The sequence below is a fragment of the Parasteatoda tepidariorum genome, chromosome 11 (genome assembly GCF_982258835.1).
Source record: "Parasteatoda tepidariorum strain Cologne lab strain chromosome 11, Ptep-v5.0, whole genome shotgun sequence".
NCBI classification, from domain to species: Eukaryota; Metazoa; Arthropoda; class Arachnida; order Araneae; family Theridiidae; genus Parasteatoda; species Parasteatoda tepidariorum.
In genome coordinates this window covers 2,510,129-2,525,825 of record NC_141765.1, presented here as the reverse complement: position 1 = coordinate 2,525,825, position 15,697 = coordinate 2,510,129, and the positions used below count along the sequence as shown (strand labels likewise).

General features: G+C 30.3%; 2 protein-coding genes and 1 long non-coding RNA gene across 5 annotated transcripts in view; 2 read left to right on the top strand and 1 right to left on the bottom strand.

Annotated features, from left to right (window-relative positions):
- The window catches only part of LOC107452560 (protein-lysine N-trimethyltransferase SMYD5), a 125,495-nt gene extending 114,979 nt beyond the window's left edge, over nt 1–10,516 (bottom strand). For all 3 annotated transcript variants that reach the window (XM_043050579.3, XM_087154795.1, XM_016069052.5), the window contains exon 1: nt 10,294–10,516. In XM_043050579.3, the coding sequence (XP_042906513.2) occupies nt 10,294–10,344 (51 nt within the window). In that variant the 5' untranslated portion in view covers nt 10,345–10,516. The remainder of the gene's footprint in view (nt 1–10,293) is intronic.
- A 129-nt stretch (nt 10,517–10,645) lies between these two features.
- Dus4 (Dihydrouridine synthase 4) overlaps nt 10,646–15,697 on the top strand; it is a 96,575-nt gene continuing 91,523 nt past the window's right edge. The window contains exon 1 of the mRNA XM_087154792.1: nt 10,646–10,663. The gene's annotated coding sequence lies outside the window, so the exon portion shown is untranslated. The remainder of the gene's footprint in view (nt 10,664–15,697) is intronic.
- On the top strand, nt 10,782–14,437 carry LOC147801179 (uncharacterized). The gene is made up of 3 exons (XR_015430349.1): nt 10,782–11,065; nt 11,346–11,551; nt 13,607–14,437. It is a non-coding gene; the product is annotated as an uncharacterized LOC147801179 (long non-coding RNA).

The window sequence follows — 15,697 nt, the reverse complement described above, 5'->3', positions numbered from 1 at the left end:
GATCAGGGTTCGTGATTTTTTTGATTTTTTTAAAAAAAATCAAAAGAATCAGATTTTTTGATTTAAATCGGATTTTTTTTATTTAAATCAGATTTTTTTGATTTTTATTCAAATACACTGTAAGAACTTTAATTTATGATTAAAAAAAGTTATAAGTGTTTAATCAAATTAACTTAATATTAAAACTACGTTTAACAATATTTCAGAAGCTCTAACTAAAATAATTTTTCATAATTATACATGGCTTTGAATGCATAGCAACTGTTTTGAAAGAAATGCATGATTAAAATTTAAAGACTAGATTAAATAGAGAATTTAAAGAATACTTCAGGGGTCTGTCTGGGTTTTTCTGAGAGGTACCTATTTTGTGAAAATTAAAAATTATATTAAAAAATCAGCACAAATATAGTAAAAATATGGATTTATCGTTTCTTACGAGACACAAAAATAAAATTTTAAGAAAAAGTATTTTGTGTGATTATTCTATCATTTTTTCTAAAGTTGAATTTGTAAAAGTACCGTTAAACGGTAGTAAATTTGCCTTGGACAGACCCCTGCACTTTAACTATTAAAACAAAGTTTCAGTTAGCAAACCATAACTTTAATTTAAAATTGTGATTTCTTTTTTTTCCTCTTGATTTTTAAAATGACAAAATAAATGCAGCAGACTGTGTTTATAAATGTAGTCATTCATCAAATAATAAATAAATATTTAATCTATATATTTTTATATTAAAATATTCACTTTTAATTCTATATCAAAATAGATAAGTTAAGCTAAAAAAAAAAAAAAGTTAGAAAATCTATCTACTACTCATTGGAATTTTTTTTCACAAAATTTCTTTACAGAAAATCTGATAATGTCAAAGATACTGTAAACAAATTATGAGAAAAAATACCAGTTAATAACCCTACTGCATCAAATAGACTTTGAAAGAGTTTGAAAGGGAAGAATGACGCTATATTTGGAAAAATACATCTGAATTCATCAGCCCTCTTTTTTTCTTTTTCTGTTGTTGGCATATTAGGGTAATTTCTTTTTAACATAACCTCAAGCTTCAGAAATACACATTTTTCACCAATAAAATATGATGTAGATTTTAATTCACGCTTTTTCATTCAAAAGGTAGAATTTTAATTAACATTATTTGTATTATTTTTTGAAAAATATTCATGTTTATTAATTACTTTCTACAGCTATGCAAGTCTATATTAAGACAGCATTAAATGTTTACTTTAATCTTTACTTTCAATCTCAAGAATCAAAACATTTTTAAAAATGTAATTTCAAATGTGTTGGAATTTAACACACACCAAAAAAGTAATTTCATTAACTAAAATTAATTAATGCAGCAATTTATTTAAATTAAATTTTAATACTAAGAAAAGAAAATAATAAAAGTATCCAAAATTTAAAACACTGTTTTTTGACTTTTAAAATCAATATATATAGATAAAATTCTTCTTTTGATTTAAATCAATGATTTTTTTAAAAAAATCATTTGATTTAAATCCTGATTTAAATCGTGATTTAAATCAAGCTGATTTAAATCAACAAACCCTGTTTAAGATGCTCATCAGTTAATTTAGATCTGTAAACATTTTTTGTGTACTTCATTTTGGAGAAGGTCTTCTCACACAAATAAGTAGTACCAAAAATAGAAAACAGCCCACGAGCAAATTTATGCAAGTTATCAAATTGTGTCAGTGGAAGACTCTTATAAAATTCCAACAAAGATGAGTTTTGATATTTGTTCTTAATTATATCACTGCACTGTAGATCAATCATTTCCATTTGAAGTTCTGGGGCTAGGGTTTCAAAGTCAGTATCAAAAGGATTCTGAAAAATCTTAATTTGATTCGCACTGACATCAAAGTCCGAGAAACGAGTATCAAAATTTATTTTCAAAGCACTCAAAGTTTCGATTGCAAAATCGATAGGAAACTCAGTCTCAGTGGTGTGGCTGAATATTTCACATGTTTTAAAATGTGAAAAACATTTACTTCATAGTTGTGATTGAAACAGTATCAATTTCTTCCGGAATGATTTGATATTAGTGTATAAACCAGGAAGATGCTGGTTTTCTCCTTGCAATCTCAAATTCAGTTCGTTCACATGTTTTGTCAAATCAACATAGAATGCTAACTTCCACAGCCATGCGTTGTTTTGTAATTCAGTAAGAGGGCGATGCTTTTCATTCAAAAAAATTTTGATCACTGCTCGAAGTTCAAAAAAGCGCTGAAGGACTTTCCCACAATTAAGCCAACGTACGGCAGTATGATAAGGTAAGTCATTTTCTCCAATCTCTGCAATAAATTGTCGGTGATTCAGCCCAAAAGATCTGATAAAATTAACAGTTGATATGACTGGTTTCAGAACTTTAGACATATCCAAACATTTTCCGCACAAAGACTGTTGATGAATGATACAATGTAAGACTAATGGTTTTGAACCACCGTCATTTTCTACAGCCTTTGACACAAGAGCGACCACTCCTTTATCTTTCCCACTCACGTTTTTGCCTCCATCAGTTGTAATACATTTCAAGTTTTTCCATTGAAGGTTCTTTTGATTAATGGCCATTTCAACTCCTTTAAAAATATCTGTACCAGTAGTTGTGCCATGAATACTATACACATCAAGAAGTTCTTCATGCACTTCATAGCTTTTATCTACTCCTCGAATATAAATCAACACCTGAGCAGTATCTGACACATCCGTTGACTCATCCAAGGCCGAAGAAAACCACTCAACATGTCCATTTTTGTCGAACAGTTGAGAGGATATATTTTCAGCGATGTTTTCTACCCTTCGAGCCACAGTGTTTGCTGACTAAATCAAAGCTAGCACGAGTTGCAGCCTCTTGTTCAGTTTTGTAAATAAAGATTGCTACGATTTCAATCCGCGCTTCATAGCTTCGAATTTTTCTGTCCGCAAACTTCCTGTATATTTTGAGTAATTTTGAAAATTTTTTGTTTCATAATGACGTTTAATGTTATATTCTTTGAGAACGGCTATGCTTTCATTTCAAATCAAACATAGCGCCTTGTTACTGGACTCAATTACGAAATACTGAATGTTCCACTGATCTTTGAATTTTCTGCATTCACTATCAATTTTTCGCTTCTTTTCCATACAACTAAATCACACACAAAAGCAACAATTCAAATCAAAATACTGCTACAAAGATGTCTTAAACTTAAACATGCACAAACACGTTTCAAGGAGGTACGCACTATTTTATTTCACAACAGTGTCATAGGAACTGACTTGTGGTTGCGCCAGACACCAGACACCAGAAGTGGAAGACACCAGAACTTTCTCGAACCAACGAGATTATTTTGTACGTGCTATTAGCGTCATCTGTTAGCGATAGAAGGTACTACCTATTTCCGCTTGTGTCCACCAGATGTCGTGTCACGTTACTCCTCATGGCTCGGACTCTACGACTAATCTAGAAATTACAGATAATGACAGGAAAATTAATAATATGCAGTGTTGCTGTTTTGCGGACTTTAGTCCGATTTGCAGCCTTTTTTAAACGTTGCATAATTTTTTTTTCATCAGTGGACTATTTCACTTTTTACCACCGGCAACAATGATAATATGGTTTTGGCCCTCGGAACTTACTGGAGTAATCAGTATGGCCCTAAGGCTGGAAAGTTTGGACACCCCTGCTCTAAATAACTGGATTATCACAAAGGGGGCGTTGATATGTTTTTTGCTTCTTAAGGGGTCAGCAACGTTAAAAAGGTTGAGAATCTATGTCCTAGATCAACAAACCACCATTAATTTGGAACCCTGTTTTGAAAATAATAAACCTAAAAATCAATAATTTTTCAGTATCACAATAATTTTATAATTCTCTATGCACCCGTTATGCTGATAATAGAAAAAATAAAAAACTTAAAAATGTTTCATACTTAATTTCTGAAGAAACTAAAATGCTTTCAAGCATAATTTTGTAGACTATTTCCTGAAGTCCTAATAAGTAAGAGATTGCATAACATTTAAAAATGTTGGATGAATCATCCATTCCTAAAAAAGATGTGAGTATAGAGATGAAAAGCCACTCATTAGATTTGAAAGAACTTGCTAATTTAATGAATCCAAAAGAAATTTATACTCCTGAGGGCATAGTTACCAAAGACAATCATGCATTGGATGGTGATTAGGAAGAGGAAGATAATGAAACAGAATAATTTTAGCAAAACTTTAAAGCAAATAAAGAACAAATTATATCAACACTATTAGAAGTAAAGAGTGGAGCAAGATAGTGATTTCCTTTGACTTAGAAACTACAAGAGTGATTAAATTTCAAAGTGGCGGGATCATGCTATTGGTCAAAAAGGACACCACTATATGCGGTAAGGAAGATGATGTCTGTTGGGCATTTGCGTTATTTCGGCTACAGATTTCGTTTTCATACTTAACAAGTTAGATATTAATTTTCTTTTTATATCTTTTTTATAAATTTATTATTTCTATTTTATAAATTTATTATTTTTATAAATTTATTATCATTATTACTGTAGTCATACATCAAGATGTATTACTACATTAATTTTCAAATAAGTTTATTAGCGTAATATTCTAAAAATTGAAATAAAAGAAATGGTTGTTTAATAGAAAACAATAATGCAGTATATTGAATGTTAAAAACACTGATGGCAAGAAAATTAGCAATAATGCTATTAAGGTTAAGTTTTTATAAGCTATCATAGGTTATTTAAATATTGTGACAGTAGGCAGTATTTTGTTTTGTTTGTCACAAATGTTTATAATGTACACAATATACAACTAAACAAATATTTGTTTAAACACTTAAAATTGTAATTGTAATAAAAACTCTATTTTTTTAGTATTTTCTATTAAATAAAGTCGTAAAAATCAAACTTAATACTGATATTACATAAACATTTACAATAATTAAGTGAATCCAAAACACATGTGAAAACTAGTGAAAATGAAATCTGTCACCAAAGCCATGTAAATGCCAACCCCTAAGCCAGTGTTTCCCAAACTTATGACTTTTGAGTACCCTTTCTAAATTTTTTGTAAAGCTGTGTACCACAAGTAAAAGAATGAATGTATTTTTTTTAAAAATATGTTTGCTTTTCTTTTTTGGTACAAAGTTTTTTGCAAAAATTCTTAAATTTTGGAAAAAAATTCTATGTTAAGGATAAAAATTATATTTTATTGAAATAATCAAAATAAGTAGAATTTTTTTTCAAACCTTTACTATAAAAAAAATTGCACAAAAGTTAAGAATCACAAATGACTGTTGACACCACTAATTATTAACTGTCAACTCTGCAAAAAATAGCAAAAAAATACATTATCGTAAATTTTCATTGCTGGCTTTAAAATTTTTTAAATTTTTGTTAGTTGCAAGATATTTCGCATAAGAATGCGTACCCCCGCTAAACTGTTCCCGTACCCCTGAGGGTACGGGCGCACCACACTTTGGGAAACACTGCCCTAAGCCAATACAGATAATCTCCCTTCACATTAGTGATGTCATTTTTGACCAATAGTGTGATGCGGACACTTTGAAATTTAATCGCTCATCATTTTTCTCTCTAAATGAACCATCTTATCTGCTGCTTAACAAAATTTCATGGTTTCTTTATTTGTGCCAAAGTATTATTCGTTAAATAATTCTTGTTTAACCATTTTTAAAAAGTTTCTATCCTCCCCCCCCCAAAAAAAAACTATTTCACAAATCTTAGAAATAAAGAGCAAGACTAGGAAAAATCTACCTGGTACAGGTAAATTCATCAGTGGTCATTTTTTGCTGTCCACTGGCCACTTTTTCCATTAAAAGTACCTAAATAATGATTTTGCCTCAAAATTGATATAAAAATAAATTTATTTTTCTTAGCTTAAAAAATGTTATTAATATTATAAGATATAATTATATATTATATACATTACATATTATATACATTGTTATTATAACATATCATGTTTTGAGGAAAAATACTAATAAAAATAATATATATTAGGTTCAATTTTAAACCTGTTTTTGTCATAATTAGACAGCGGATTATATGCACTAAAAAACGGACAAAATATGTATGCAAATATGCACTAAAAAACTTGAATACATGCTCTTAAAACTAGAAATATGCATTTAAAATAGAAATTAAAAGTTCAACTTATTTAAATACTACTACTTACTTTTTCCAACAAACACAGCTAAAACATTTTTTTGTTAAAAGGAAGAAAATCAGAATATTTCTTACTTGAATCTACACATTTCTGAAGAAAAAACTGAAGTATGATAAATGAGAAAAGAAAAATCATCGCATTTTCCGGAAAGACTTTATTAAACTGAATAATTTTTGTTGCAATACACAACTAAGTGTTTTTCCAAATTTTCAAGGGTGAATTGATGTCGTCGGTCATCAAAGATCATTTTGAAAGCAGAAAATGACCTCTCCACGTCAACCGATGTTATTGGACAAAACTTGTACAATTTCGTACTCATTGGTTTTACTTTCTCTGGAAGTTCAGTTCCGTTTCCATTAATAAAATCATTTATCTTCTTCACTACTGCAAAACCTGAATTTTTGTTTTGAATGAAACACCATTTTTCTTTTACTTTCTTCCCAACTGAGTCTGGAAGAGCACTGATGCACTGTTGAATTTTTTCAATTTCGGATATGGCCTCAGCCAGGGGAAGATCTCGTGTTTCGAGCTTTGTTATTGCTCCACTTAAGAAAGAAAAGTGAGTGCCAATTATAGCCAAGTCCTTCTGCAAAGAGATATCCTGAGAGATATCCTTTTGTGACATAAACTGAAGAAGCACAGGAACTGTCAATTGCATCTACAACTGACTTTATTGCATCAAAATTATTAGCGTAAAAACATGCAGCTTCAATCCATGTACCCCACCTAGTTATCACAGGCTGTGGAGGTAAGGGCAAATCAGGATACATTTCTTTATACAATTTTATGCGCAGAGGTGCCTTGAGAAAAACTTTCTTGATACTAGAAATTAAATCATTCACAGAGGAGAATACTTCTCGAACAGTCTCAGCCAGTCTGTGAACAGCATGAGCCAAACATGCAATATGAAGCATTCTGGGAAAAAAAATTTCCAGTGCTGCTGCAGATTTGACCGTATACGGAGCGGCATCACTGACAAAAATCAAAACATCTTCAGAACCATCTCTATCAGGCCATAATAATCTGATAGAATCATTGACAAACCTTGCTATGGTTGAATGATTGACTTTTTCAAGGGCTTTGCTTGCTAGAAGATGTGGTCGAGTAGGAATACTATTCCTTTTTCCACAAATAAAATGAGCAATATAGCGATCGCACTTATCTGCCGTCTCATCGACTTCAATCCATAGGGCCATCTCCAATACCTCGTCGAATATCATCCAGTACTTCGTTATATATCGGTTGAAGGTAGTTTTTTCTTAAAGTCGATTCATCGAGAATGATCTGATTGGTACAATATTCTTTTTAAAAACTGTCTTAAGTTTGGATTATTTAACTTTTTTAAAGGAATATTGCTGCTTACTAAGGCTTTGCATTAATCACTAGAAAAATCACTTTCCTTTTTAGCTGCTTGAACAGTAATAGTTAATAAACTTTGAACAAATCCTTTTGTATTCTGCCTTTTCTTCGCGGAGTGAGCATTAGTCTTTATATGTTGATCGATTTGGTACTTTTTTTCACAGGAAATGTGCTTTTGACAAATCACACAAAATACTATTTCCCCATCGGTCGTAAAGTCCTTCCCGTAGTACAAAATCCATGTCTTCATTAAATTTGATTTAGTCAACTTAATTTTTGGCATATTATAAAATTCAGCAGTCAAAAATCACGTTCGAAGCTTCACTAACTACGTATTCAACTGATGGATGTCGAAACTATCTATCTATCGGATGGACTATCGAAATATGTTAGAATAGCAGCTCTCTCCGAAAATGTATTCACTCCACCTTTTAACTAATCAATCACAGGAAAGGGAGGTCATTTTCTACCTACCACAGAAGCCTTATTTTTCCCACACAGACTGACAATTATTTATTCCAGGAAAAGACATCCCTTCATAGAATATCTGACCATCCCTTTCTGAGGTTTCTATGACGAATGTCTGTTTGGGTGGGCCCTTTGTACCCCCCTTCCCGACACGCACCTTATTTCTACATCTTTTTCACGTGATTGCAATCACCCCCAGCAACATCAACCCAGCTGACCCTTTCAGGTGATAAAGAACGACGAAACAAAATTTAAAGCGCTCCTTATGCTAACATAAAAAGAATAGTGATATGGTTTTAGGAGGGAAAAGCCATAAAATGCTGAAAATATGCATTTATAAGAGCAAATATACCTTTTTATGCATTTATATGCACAAATGGTCATAATCAATTTTAAACTTCAGTATCAGAATGAAATATAATAACTCTGGAAAATTAAGCCTTTTAAATTAAACATAAAATATTAAGGTAAGAATTTTTGCAACTGCTGCTCTCAGTTTTATTTTTCTCTGCATTCTTTCATTATTCCTTCTTTCTTTAATATATTTCTTTTTATCTTTTTCATTTGATTTGCCTTTTTTAATTTCTATTTATTTAGATAAATCTTATCCCTCAATTATTAACACTTTTTCTTCCATTATTGCTAAAAAAATTTTTTTGTAATATTACTTTTAGGGGTTTAATTGCTATTTTTTGCTATTCCTCTTCCCATCTCATTGCCATTTAGTAAAGCTGCCCCAAAAACAAAATACTGCATCTGCCTTTTTATTCCCATTTCATCTTTTAACAAAGAAACAAAATGAAATATCAGCCTACTCCTTCAGAAGTTTCTTTCTGACAATGATTAATTCTACTACTTTATGGCCTCAATAAAAACAAAGTTAGCCATATCTGAAAATATGTTTAAACAAATTGTCAATAAAAAAAGGAGAAAAAATCATTAAAAAATATCAAATGATAATGAAGAAATAAAATCCTTTCCTTTCCATAGATAGGAAATAAAGTTAGGATTAAATTTTATTGTGCTTAAATTTAGTCCATTCAAAGATTTCTTACAAAGAATTCATTACTATATAATCAGTCAAACATTTAACTAAAATATAAATAGAAATTATTAAAAATTAATGTTTTCATGCACATTAAAGCATTATGCACACATGCGCATTATGCATTTCCAGGAACTAAAGAGTGGTGAGGAATGAGAAAGAGTGAAAAAAAAAAAAAAGAGGCAGTGGCGATTGATGGTAATTTTTTTGCTGGCCACTTTATTTTATTCAGTCGCCACATGGCAAGTGACAACCGTTAATCTTCCCTTTGACTCAGAAGTGACTTGAAATTATTCCTGATCAACAAAAAACTTAAAAAGCTTTAAATTGTATTTTAATTTTTAAGGACTCATCTTCACAAAATGGATGTTTGCATTTTTTGATCAAGAACTACCTCAGGTTACTCTACTTTCTAAATAATTTTAGTGTTCAGTCACTCAAGAAATAATAATAATAAGTAGAAATCATCATTATGAGTCAAATTTAATGATAATCAATCTCAAAAAAGATTTGATTCATATGAAACTATTTCATGATATTAAGAAACGCAATAGATAATCTGTGTAATAGACTCAATTAAAATATACTTAATTTATGATAGCCATTAGTCTTCATATCTGAGGAATGTGATGTGCAATATCTACTTTTGAGATCACTGTAAAATAAAATTTTGGCTGAAAATACTATATAAAAAGCTTTTTTTTTTATTTAATAAAATAATTGATAAATAGAAAATAAAGAAAAATTAAGGACAGAAAATAATGATATATTTTGAATAATGTAGAATTAAATGCCTTTTCTTTAACATTTGATCACAGTCTAAAAAATTTGATAAAAACTAATATAAAATCTTCTGATAAAATAATTTAATGGTTTCAGGGCAAATGTAGGGCATTTTCTGAATTTTAGAAAATAGGAAATTTAGAACCTTTAGAATTGGGTATGTAAATTTTTTTTCTTCCTTATTCTCTTGTAGATAGCCTGTTTTTCGATAACCTGAATTTTTTCATCACTCCTTTCAAGTTTGAAATATCGAGATTTAATTATATTATTTTGCAAAGGATTATTGAAAAAAAAATTGGATGAAATAAAAGCTTTATCTTATCTAATATAATTGCAGAATAAAATTTACAGTATTTCTTAACAGTTTTGGGAAGACAAAAACATTGATATTCTAATCAAACAGCAGAACAAGCGACCATTTAAAAGAATCAGTCTGAACAAGACCCCATAAAAAATTACTTACTTTTTCATCATCTATTACTCGAACCTCAACACGGGGAAGATAATCCTCCATCTAATCCTGTTTTGCGACAGGAAAAAAAATGCAATTACCAGCTACAGTTCATTTTACATCTGTGATGTTGCAGAAAAAATGTTACACCATATACGCCAGAAAATGTAAAAATTTTAAAACACTGCGCGCAGCAGCACAAATGTTTGTTTATTAATTTATCCCTCAACGTTTCCAGCCATCTATTTCGGTAAAGCTGCGGAGAGATTTTTTATTTAAAAACCTCTTCAATTAGTCATCAGAAGCCTAGTAAAGCTCTAAGCTCATTCTATAATAAGGAAGTAAAAATCACATCGTAATATTTGTATCAACAAAGAGAAATGTAAACGGAGTGTCTATTGCACCGATTATCGGCGCAGTAAAATTCATTTTGCTATCATACCGATCAAATTTTCAACCAATCATAAAGCATATCTGTCCAAGTGACTCTCCGATTTTTTTTTCAAAAATAATTTAACTCTGTTTATCATAGTCAAAGGGGCTACAGCTTTTGTAGCATTTTGATTTTCTTCATATAAAGAATAACAAATAGCCATTCGTGAATTTGAAGGGGTCCCAATTTGAAAAAGAAAAAAGGACGATCTTCTGGAAGAGAGAAGCGAAAACTTTACAAAATGCGTCAAAGAAATTTAAAAAATTTGATAAGGCTCCGCTGGAATTGAAATACACATGGTGGAAGAATTCATTAAAAAAAAAAATGTACAGATAACAGTCGCAAATTTAAGTAAGTAAATTTTGTATTGTTTAATTAATTTTTAAAATGTGTTATTTAAAATGAATTATTTAAAATGTGTTTGATTAGCAACATCGTTCCTGATTGCACCATGTCAATAGTCACTATAATTACCTTGTAAAGAACATTTTTTAAATAAATTTAACACTCTTGTTTTATATGTTCTCTGACCTGCTATCTCTATTATTTTATATTGTGTCTGCAAGCCCATATAGAGTTTAGTTTATGCATTTTTTATACGTAGTTTGTTTAAAAAAATTTTATTTTCCAGAACCTTTACTCAAAATTGTCCAGCTGCTGTCTCCAGATAAACAATTTTTGGAGATAAAATCAATGAATGAGGATCATGACCATGTCCTCTCCGAATCTTTGTTCCATTCTTCGCCTAAAGAAAGCCTGATACCTGTTGAGCACCAAGAGAAAGTTCAAAAATATGTGAATCTCCAAGTATCTATATTTCTGTTCCATTTCATATAGGTAAAAAATTTTCCTACATTTACTCTAATTATCTCCATTTTCTATCATAATATTGTTTGTATAGTTAAGAAATTATTTTGTTACTCAGAGTGATTTACACTGACTTACGTGTGAATATTATAATATCTATTTGAACTTATTGTTGTTGCTCAAACTGTTGTTAATGGAGATTTCTGTATCGTGATCTGCGGCAGAATAATCGCAAAGTACAGGAAACTTCCGGGCAGTGGCCCGCGAGAAACTAAAAGAAATGTCATAGAAAGGGACTGACTCGTAAGGTATAACTTGTAGTTACCCTTAGGCAATTATCTACATATATTTTTTAAAAAATTTGCAAGTTTAAAATCTATTTGGCACCTTGGCAATTGTAGTTGCTTCGCCAGATCACATTACGAAATATCCCCTGTTTTTTTACCTTGACATAATGTCAAATGTATTTTAGTTATATATAAGAGCATAGTAAATTTTCATATGCAGTCCTTGCTTTAAATTTTATGTATCCATAAAATATGGTTAGAAGCAGAGACACGTAGAAAATTCAAATTCTGAATTTGTTTTTGGCCAAGTAAAATAAGTTTTGAGGCAAATTTAATGTTTGTGTTCTAAAAATAAATTCAATGAAATAGTACTTGTAAGTAAAGCAAATACATTGACTTTAGTTATGCAAACTGTTATAACAATATAATTTTTTTAATAATTTAATGCATGACCCTTATAATAGTATTATATTAGTGCATATAACAAATTTATATGCATATAACAAAATTAAAAGGAGTTTAAATACCGCATCGTCACCAACTCACTAATACATATACAGTGATACCTCGAGATACGAGTTTAATTCGTTCCGTAACCTTGCTCGTATCTCAAAGCAATTTTGCCCATTGAAATGCCATTAATCCTTTCCGTCCCCAAAAATGCTACCCTCAATTGTTTTTGTTGTGTGTTTTTGAATAAGAAAAATGTATTTATAAATGACAAATACTATATAAAAACATAATAAAAGAGAATGTAAAGCAGAAAAAACTCCTTTTATAAAGTGTACATGCATATTTGTATTTTGGTTACTTAAATGCAACTTACACACAACTTTAATGCTACTATATGCTTAATTTTAGTCACTGTTTTTCTCTTCACTAGTCTTTGCTTTTTTAGCCAGATTTAAAAAGAACTGTCCAAGGAGGTTTGTTTCTTCCTTTTCAGAATGCTGCAGAAATGACTTAGGCAAGTCTCATTAAATAGCTCCGATGTACGACCAGTTTCAACTTTTTCAGGGTGTTTCTTTTTCACGAACTGTGAAATTCTCTTCCACAATCCCAAGAATTCTTTTATCTGATTTGTAGAGATAACCTCCTCCACCTCTGGTTCTTCCTCGAAACCAATTTCTTGCAGTACGCCCGAATGCTCACCCATCACCAGGTCCATGGATTTTCTCAGAGGCACAATCTCCTCCGCTGGCACTTCGAGTTCGAATCCTTCAAAGCTACTGACTTAGCCGACAGTACAATTTTCGGCTATAGACTTCAAGGTTCGGTGGGTGAACGGGAGCATTGTTGAGGACGAGAAGGGCTTGCAAGGCCATTCCTCGTATCTCAAATAACTCGTATGTAAGGGCATTCGTATCTCAAGGTACCACTGTATTTGGATCTTTTTTAAAGACACAATTTTTAACTCTAACATTATAAAATGTAAATGCAACAATAATGTGAAAGAAACAAGTATATTAATCTTGCATTAAAACAATTTCAATTTGGTCAGATTTATCATTTTCCCTTCCTTAGCTTTTCTAACTGCACAATTTAGCAAATGAGATTACAATACACAATTTAGCAATTCTTTCTAAAATTAAAAAAAATTTCCTTTTTTTTTGTTTTGTTTTGCATATTTGAAAAAAAAATCACTCATTAAATGGCCCAAAAATTAATTCTATTATTTATGCCGGGTTCCCATCGTCCTTAAAAACTGCTTTATTTTTATTTTCGCAATTTTTATCTTCTGCAATGATTTCTACTATCTGGATTTTTTTTTCTTTCTTGAAATATTTTATATTTTTAGGTTTAACGACAACAGTTGTTGGTTTGAAGAGGAAGAAAGGTAATAGGCCCACTCCTTTTCCAAGAAAAGCAGTTTTGGAGGGAAAAAAATATGCTTATGAACTGCTTTGTAGATAAAGAGGCATTTTCGAAGACCATAAATAAAGGCATTTTGAAGAAGAAGCTGCTATAGAATGTGGTATAGAGAAGGTTTCTTCTTGTATGGAATCATGTGTTGAAATTAATGAAGTGAAGCTGTTCTTTACTTCTGATGGGTGGCTATTGGTTAAAAATGTGATTTTACAAAATCGAGAATGATGACATGAGAATGTTATTCATGCAAACAAGATTGCGGTATGGTGATACTATTTTGTGCGACTCTTATTCGCAGTGATATCACTATTCCTGTGTCGGCCCTCTGCAGCCTCCAGAACAAAAGTAGGTATTGTTAAAAATCTAAACTTTTTAGACCTTTAGACTTTTTTTTAGCTTATTTTGATTTTCTTCCTGTGAGATATATTTTGAATAGATATTTGTCATGTGTAAGCCAACTTTTTATTTTTTTTTAATTCTTTACTTTCAATAAATTTGCGTTCAGTATGTTCCTTTTAACTGTAATTTATGTAGTATATGTTTCTTTAAACTTTGTGATTGCTTGCTTCTAATCCTAATTGTGTAAATTTATATTTAGTTTTTTAAATCTGCTACATTTTTGTCCAATAAAAGTTTAGTTTCTTCCTGCTTTTGTGTTTAATGAAATTTTGATAATATACAAGACAGAGCTCACTAAATGTAAATTAGTAGGTTTTTTTGTATTTATAGAAATGTTTCGAGAATAAATTTTTAAAAAATCTGCTCCTTTCTTTCCTACACTTAATCTTCAAATATTGATTATAAAATTCCTATTTATCAACTTCCTCTGTTTTATGAAGATTTTACTTTGAAAATTTTCTTTTATATTTGATTCTTAATTTAAATAAGTGGAACTTAAAAAATTTTAACCTCCACAACATATGTATAATATCAAACATATATAGTACCAAACATGGTATTACTTTGATACAGGCACTGAAAAAATTAAATCGTATTTCATTAATTTTAAATCTTAAATGACGATACAAATGAATCCGAGTTACTTACGATTCCAGCAGTTTATCTTCACACAATCTTATTTTTGTGTCTACTCCAGGTTAGTGAAAGGACATTTTATACTATGTCCCAGGTTCAAAAAACAAGTGCTTTAAATTTCTCAAGAAATACTTAAAGGATTATTTTGTAACTTTGAAGATGTTTAGTTTTTTGCGCATCAGACACAGATATATAGCAATTCAGTTGAGATTTGAGACTTCTACCCGTAAGGCAGAAAAAATTCTAATTTTATTTACAATGACGGATTTAGCTTTGACAGTAAAATGACAAATTTAGCTTTCAGTGGTCCAAAAGTAATCGTAACTTGTTTTGTCAATAGGCAGGGCTGATTACGCTCTGGAAAAATCCCGGATTTTTCGCTAACAGTGATCCTAAGATCGAAGGTTCAGACGTTTCAAAAAATCATTGATCACAGAAGTTTCTGGAAATCAAATTTTCAAAGGCGAAACTTAAAAACACAGTTTATTTTATTTGTTTGTAAGGGAGAGCCAGATACTTTATAAGCTTATATTCCTGATAAATATTTTTTATTAGTAAATGGTTATTATAATCATAAACTCAAGAAAAACATACAGTAAAACCTTTTTTTGTGCGTTGGATAGGGACCGCATAAAAGAAATCATACAAAAAAAAAATTATAAGTTATTACGTATAATAAACAACTTTGTACGATATACTACCTAAAAAAAATTTTTATGCAGTGGTAAGGAACGCATAAAAAAAAGTTGGACTTGAAAAAAATACATCAATGATTTATGGAGAATGCTTTCAATTAAATTAGACCTAAAAAAATTTTAAAAATAATTAATTCTTCATGTACTTGGAGAAGTTTTCAAATTATGCGTTAAATAGTTTGCTGCTACTCGTCGTAAGCCAAAACGCGCATCTTCTGAAATAGTTAACAATAGCTTGAAGATAGGATTTAAATTGATTTGTTTCTTGGTACCATAAAATCGGTGATCAA